Source organism: Nymphaea colorata, chromosome 6 (genome assembly GCF_008831285.2).
Source record: "Nymphaea colorata isolate Beijing-Zhang1983 chromosome 6, ASM883128v2, whole genome shotgun sequence".
Lineage (NCBI taxonomy): Eukaryota > Viridiplantae > Streptophyta > Magnoliopsida > Nymphaeales > Nymphaeaceae > Nymphaea > Nymphaea colorata.
The window spans coordinates 11018885-11026254 of record NC_045143.1 but is presented as its reverse complement, the minus strand read 5'-3'; the positions used below and the strand labels follow the sequence as shown (position 1 = coordinate 11026254).

The 7370-nt window shown below is 39.5% G+C and overlaps 1 protein-coding gene across 1 annotated transcript; it reads right to left on the bottom strand.

The window, feature by feature from the left end:
* Positions 1-600: 600 nt before the first annotated feature.
* LOC116255865 (protein NRT1/ PTR FAMILY 2.11-like) lies at positions 601-6999 on the bottom strand. Its single transcript, XM_031631944.2, has 4 exons — positions 6675-6999; positions 6325-6542; positions 2946-3511; positions 601-1933 (listed from the first exon to the last, which is right to left on the bottom strand). Exons 1-4 carry the CDS (start codon positions 6748-6750, stop codon positions 1060-1062), a joined length of 1734 nt encoding a protein of 577 aa, XP_031487804.1. The 5' UTR covers positions 6751-6999; the 3' UTR covers positions 601-1059.
* Between the last annotated feature and the right edge of the window lie 371 nt (positions 7000-7370).

The window sequence follows — 7370 nt, the reverse complement described above, 5'->3', positions numbered from 1 at the left end:
GGTGGATTTATTTCTTAGACCTAACTTGTTATGATAGAGCTCAAGAAAGTAAACTGTTGTTGCTAGAACAAAATCATAAGTTGAGTATCACTTTGTTGCCAATTCTCATTACCAAATTAATTCAGATCCAATGCCTGCTTCAAGAACTTTATATCCAATATTCAAATACACCAGTTGTTTGGTGTGATAATGTAAAGTGTTATGTACATGTCTGCTCATCTTGTGCTCCACAGTTGCAACAAGCACATCAAATTGGATGTTCATTTTGTTCTTGACTGGATAGCTAAGAAGCAATTAAACTCACACATGTACCTTCATCTCATCAAATAGCAGACGTCATGACTAAGCTGCATCACTAGTGTTCTTCACGACACTAAGAACCAAATGCATGTCTTCTCTAGGGCGTTAAGTTTGAAGGGGGGGAGGATGTTAAAGAAATTAAGGGACTCAAAGTTGGGCTCAAATAATATTGGTTAGGGAGCTAAGGGCACCAAAGAAGACGATTCCACCACGATGAGGAAGGATGATCACAACAAGGAAGGAGTCGACTCATATTCAGCAATGCAGCAACGTCTATGCTAAAGTTCAAAAGAGCATGGATGAAAGAAACAAGAAAGAGAAGAACATCGTTTCTAACATTGAAAGCATCGTTACACATAGAAAGCTACATTATATATGTAAAACAAGCAATGCTAATGGGTTAGTGCAAGACCCACTTTTCTATGAGTTTAACTGAGTTACTCAAAGGTAGTCTTCCTTCTCACTATTCCATTAGAGAGAGAGAGAGAGAGAGAGGTCTAAGAGAGGACTAGGTGATATTTTCATCACCAAACCTCTTTATATTCTTGTGTCTTTCTGTTCTGTTCCTTTTTCTGACATTAAATTCAATCTGATCATAGGTTGCCGTAATTTCTTTCCTACATTTCTCTTCTTTTCACATTTGTGCAGCTGAATTAATTTGGAAAAGGTGCTTCAAATTTCTGGAAACACGAAACCAGTGCTCCAACTGATCATATTCAACTTTGATTTCTTGCTATAAATGTCACATCTGTAATGGGGTCACACATGTGAAGCACCAGAGTTCATCGTCTTCATTCCTATCTCGGCAACCTGGTTACCACTGTCTGCACCTTTGTACCTATACCACCTAGCGAAGAAAATGAAGTAGACAAAATTTACAACACCACAACCAGCAATCACGTAGTAGAAAAAGTCCAGTCTCCCATGGTTGAGGTTCTCATTCAACCAGTTTTCATGGCGGCCATGGCCTGTTGTCTTATGCACAACGCTCACAAAGAGACTGCTCATGTAGTTTCCTGCAGCCATTCCAAGAAAGAGGAAAGACCCACTAACACTCCTCATGTTCTCAGGAAACTGCTTGTAGTAAAACTCAACCTGACCTATTATGTTAAATGCCTCTGCTAGCCCTGCAATAGCAAATTGTGGTATGAGCCATAGACTTGACATGAGGGTCCCCTCACTTACTGCAAGTCTCCTCCTCCTTGCTTCCACAATGCCTGAGACCACCATGGAGATCACACAAAGCACAAGGCCGATCCCCATCCGCTGCAGAAGCGTGAATCCGCCGTCCTGCTTCGTGATCCGCCGGACCGCAGACACAATAACTCGGTCATACAAGGGCAGCCAAAGGGTCAGGGCCAACATGGAGATGACTATGAAGGAACCTGCCGGGATCTGGAAGTGTTTGCCGATGTGCCTGTCCATGTTCATGGCTTGAAGGACAGCGTAGGTAGTTTGCTGGGACAAGGCCATGTAGAAGATTACGGTTGAAGACCAGATTGGGATCACTCTCAGCAGGCACTTTGCTTCTTCTACTTTCTGGATGCTGCATAGCCTCCATGGGTTGGTTGGTGATAAGCCGTCTTCGTTGAGTGTATCTTCAGGTGCCCTGGTTGCTGCCTTGTCCAAGAACCTGTTCATGCATGAACAAAAAGCATATTAGTTACTGCTCTAACTGTTCGGTCTTCTTCTGATTATTTCTCCCAAAAGGAAAATATGTGATCTTCCTTATTAATTGTTGTATCTATATTGTAATCACTAATATCAATCAAAATTTGATAACCACGTGATCCGGTTTCCATTCTCAAGTGATGTGAAAATAAGTCTTTGCCAAGAATTCTTAAGAATAGGGGCTGTGGACAACTCAATGAGGTTGAGAGAAGAGCCACAAAAAATTGGCATAGTGGATGCAGGGGCTGACCCAGAAATTCTTTTTAAGGGAGAGGGGGAATAGTATTTTCAAAATTTGTACATGAGCTGAATAATATTTTCAGAACTTTTACGCAGGTCAATTTAAATATTTTCAAAAATATTTTTTTTTCCAAAGTGTGAAGGGAAGCTGTGGCTCTTGGCTGGTTAGATACACCACCTGGTGCACAAAAAATTGAGCACGAAGGATATAATGACCAAAATACCCCTGGAAAGTAAAAAGGGAGTCCCCGTACCAGTATAAATAAAAGGTAGTGAAAAAGGTAACTGTAAAAAAGACTTTTTTAAATGCCCAAAATACCCTACGTCTCTGTTTTTTTTTTTTGTGTGTATATGTGTTTGGTGCATACAACTCACTCTCCCTAAAAAGCACCATCTGGCACTAGCACCAGCGCACTGATGATAATACACCAAACTAGGAAATGTGCTACCTTTGCATGTAGTGTATACACCAGTGCCGGAGCCACATATAGACTAGTGTGGGCAGTTGCCCACACAGCACCTCAAATTTCCTGTATTTTTACATTAAGGTATTCTAATATTTACTTTGTTATATATGTAAGTTCCCCTTAAAATATGTGAATTTGTTATATATGTAAGTTCCCCTTAAAATATGTGAATTAGTGCCCGTCAAGAAAATTTTTCTGGCTCTACGAATGGTATACATTAACTAAACTACATAGTGAATTAATTCAGATGAGAGAGAGAAGGTGCACCTGAATTGATCTGTATGGTGAAGCTTGGAATTGAGCAAGCTTGTATGTGGGGGATCAAAGAGCTCCTTCTCCGGCTGGCTCACAGCCTTCAACCTTCTCTTCTTGATGCAAGCAACAAAGACTTGGGCTAAGCTGGTGAAGGGGCTCCCCTCTGGCTTGATCTTTACATATATGTTGGTGCCCAAAAAGAAGCAGACACAAGAGAAGAACATGGCAGTAGTGGGGATGGCAAGGCCCAAGGTCCAGCTCACACTCACTTGGACATATACTATGATTGTCAAGGACACCATCATCATGGATGTGAAGGTGAAATAGTACCAATTGAAGAAACTGTTGATGCCTTTTCTTCCACTCTCAGTTTTGGGGTTGAACTGGTCCGCACCAAAGGCTAGGTTGCATGGCCTGATCCCGCCTGCACCAACGACTAGAAAAGCTAACCCACCTAGCAAGAAAGCTAGCTGAGATTGGCTCGGTCCAATGCAGCCTGTCCCGGCTAGGTTTAGGCTTTTACAGTGTGGTGGGTGCAGCCTTGGTATTCCTGCAGTAAGGGTCACAAGAAGCATTCCCTGTTTGTTCAAGCCAAAAAAATAAGTGCCTTTAGTCTTTGCATTTTATATATATATATATATATATATATATATTGAAGAAATCCGCTAAGGAAATTACATCAAAATGAAGGTGCACATGGTTCAACAGCCAAAATACATATCATGGTGAAATCTCTTAGGGTCTTCCCTCTCCGCAGATCGGAAAAGCAATATGAAGTTTGATAAGACACAAGAAGGAACTAGAAATTAAACCATATCTGGCATCCCGATTTCTGCCACCATTCCAAATGCAATTATAAAACACATTAGATGCAACTATATATATATATATATAGTGCTAATGCAATACACCTGCTAATTTTTTGTACGTTATTAAAATGATTGGCACTAATTATTAAATGATGGGTAGCCAAAAGCCGGTGCCCTTTCTCTCTACGTACATACATAGTGATCCTCAAATATAGGAAAATCAAAATCGAGTTTTATATTTATAGCATTGGAATGCCATAGCTTTCCATATAAATTAGAGACCCCGAGGGAACATTGCTGTTGAATTGGTGGATCAGTAAAAGTCTAATCATCAATTTGATTCTTGTAATTGTTACTATTCTGAAATATAAATAGTGAATATGTGATATTGTAGTTGAGTTGGTGTACTGCTTTCCACTCAGCTTCCGAAGCAGCCATGAGCCACTGAGACAGAAAAAAGGAGGAGGGGCTTCGGCCTTTTTAGTGTATCCTCAAATCCCCAATATAAATTAAAGAGCATCTTCCTCTATATGAAAGCAAAATCTCTCTCTTTTTACAAGAGATGTATTTTCTTGTAAAATTTTCCTGGTTAGTCTCACTCATGGCGTTTAAGTAAAGCCATCATCGATTCCGTATATGGAACGGCTCCTATCGGGCCAATGTCGGCCTGGTTTTTTTCATTTTTGTATAAAAGACACTCAAGTACAAGGACATAGATAGGTGGGGGTTTCATGGTGAAAGCTTATAGTAGCTTTTCAACTTGGCTTGATCTACAGTTATATAAGACTGTCCCACGAGTCTTGTGTCACGGCTTTATGGCCAATTAAAAATTTGTTAACTATATACTTAGTGCTTCCTTAAAAATTTGTGGCTCTTCTTCTACTCAAGTTCAAGTATGTTCGAAGGTAAACTAGAAACTTGGAAAAATACTATTGCCTCGCCGATGGTAGCCACTAGGATAATGACATATTCGTTCACATTTTCTAAAGCAATAAATTTGAAGGGGAAAAAACTGATGATCACATGATTGATGGGAATGAAAGGGTGGGCCAAGAGCATCAGTCTTCGCGCTTCACATCTCAAAAAGTAAAAGTTGTGACAGAGGTAGTGCCAAAAAAGTTTTGGCTGTGAGCAATCAGTCCAAAAGTTTTAAACCCTAAACACAACCATGTATAAAAGGAAATGATTAAGGTGTAATAACATATAAAAATGCACAAATAGATGGGGGCCAACTATGTAAATAAGTAGCTTTTATGGGACTGTGATGCACAAATAGATGGGGGCAACTATGTAAATAACTTTGATGGGACTGTGTGGGCAACTGCCCACACATGCCCACATGTGGGTCACGCCTGAGTTGTGACGCACACAACCAACCAATTATAAGGCAGCAGATGCATTATTAGAGGAAAAGTAAACTGAATCTGGCACTTTCTCATGCAACTTTCATAAAGTGCTTCGTACTTCTAAAAGAACAAGTTGGTACCACTATTTAATACAAAATTGCCGTTTCAAACTAAAATGTATTGGTTAATTTAAAAAAAAAAAAAACTGTCGGCCTACGCTTGACTGTTTGGTTGAAAGATGGACACCAATGTGTCATTTCAGAAAGATACGAGCACTAAAAAAATCACGAAAGAAATTGTAGAAACTCGGAGCATATTTTCTGTTCGTCTAGCTTCTGATTCTGTCGGCAACACTAAAATTGATCATGAAAACTGGAAGAACTTTGAACAAGTTTTTGTTTCTTGATGTTGTAGGTTTGGAGATTTGGCTTTTAGCGTGTGGAAGGGAATCGCAGTAACTTGTGAACTGGATCAAGAATTGGCAGATAAACAAATGAAAATTTTCACTCGTGAAAATGATGTTACGAGTGACCTGGATGAAAAGGCTCAAAGGTCTCCACCTTTATTTTCTATGTTTTGGGTTGTACTGGCATCACTTGCGCCAAATTTTCTTTTAGTGAAAACACTCATTTAATACCTTTAATTTTTACGTATATAACAATTAAATATATCAAAACATTAATACATGTATTAAATTAATTTTGTGTAGGCAACTCAATATAATATTCCTACTTTTTGAGACTTAAAAGAAAGTAGTACTCATGAGAATCAATGAATGAACGAGCACGAGCACTCGTGTGTTCATCCCAACCAGAGTTACAAATAATGTTTCAGAGTTTTAACGGTGAGATTTTTCTTGAATATAATACGGTGAGCTTGAAAAAATAAAAAAATTAAAAATATTATAAATTTTTAAAAATTTAAAAAAATTAAAAATAATGAAAAAATAAAATAAGTGAAAAAATAATAACACAAACAGTAGATTTGCTACAAATAAAAAATAAAAATGAAAAAAAAATGTTCGGCATTAAAAAATAAAAAATGAAGAAAAAACGTGTTAAAAATATGTTAAATTAGTTTTAAATGACATTTAATTTGTTCACATTTTTTTCGAAAATAATGCATATTTTGTGATTATGATCCTTACCAACTATGCTACCCCATTTTGATGCCACTGTAAAATGTTAATGACGGTAGCTCGGAGAAAAAGTTTAATTTCAACAATTAATTGATTACCAGGAAGGTAGCAACGCAGGCGAAGCCCAGGGTAGCGTAGCGGCCGAAGTAGGAGTCGGAGAGGAAGGCGCCTACCACCGGCGCGAGGTTGGTGGTGCCGGAAAATACGTTGAGCAGGATGGCCGCATCAACTTGCTTCATGTGGAAGACGGTGGTCAGGTACACTATCAGGTTGGAGAGCATGCCCGTGCTCCCCAGCTTCTCAAAAGTCTCATTGCCTGCTTGATCCAAAGCAAATCAGAAGGTGATCAAAACCTCAGTTAGTAGGGCCATAACCGACTGAGTGCCTCTAAGGAAAAAAGAATCTGGAAGAAACCTAGAGCCAATTGCCTTCTGGTGTTCATGCTTACCCAGGACATAAGGCATGGCCTTCCAACCCTTGTGCTTTGTGACAGTGAGCTCCTCTACCTCTTCCTTGCTCTCCATTTTCGTGCTGGAAGCAGGCTTTCTTCCTCGGCAGATGTACAGGAATTAGGTGTCCTTTGGGGCAGTCACTGGCTCTTGGTGCCTACAGATCGTAGACAAGACACAGAAACTCTGAAAGAGAGAAGAGAGAGAGTTGCTCTCCAGTTGAAGGCGATAAAGGGATAAATAACGATTGGGAGGGGCTCTTTCTTTCCTACACAAGAGAGGATTTTTCTTCTGGCTTTTGTACATTCTCAACCGTAAAATTTGTGGGCACCTACTGTGAAATATATATATATATATATATATATATATATATATAAAAAGAGAGAGAGAGAGATGGGTTGGTAGGCTTGTTACTGTCTGAAGAAGTGACCCATGTCGCAGTTGGGCCATGTGCAGTGCTTGGATACGTGTTTGAAAGAGAGAGAGATGAGACAGAGAGACAGTTGCGTCCATACAATGCTTACTCGTTGTGGTCAAATTAAGATGGCTGTTCTGATACGTCTGTTTAACATCAACAAAGATTCGTTCGGACCAATGTGATGGTTAGCAGGCTTCCCCATGTGTGCAGTTGCAGATCTTTTTTGACAGTGCCACTAAGGGCTGACACTGGAGCATTAAGGGTGGGTCTCGTTCAG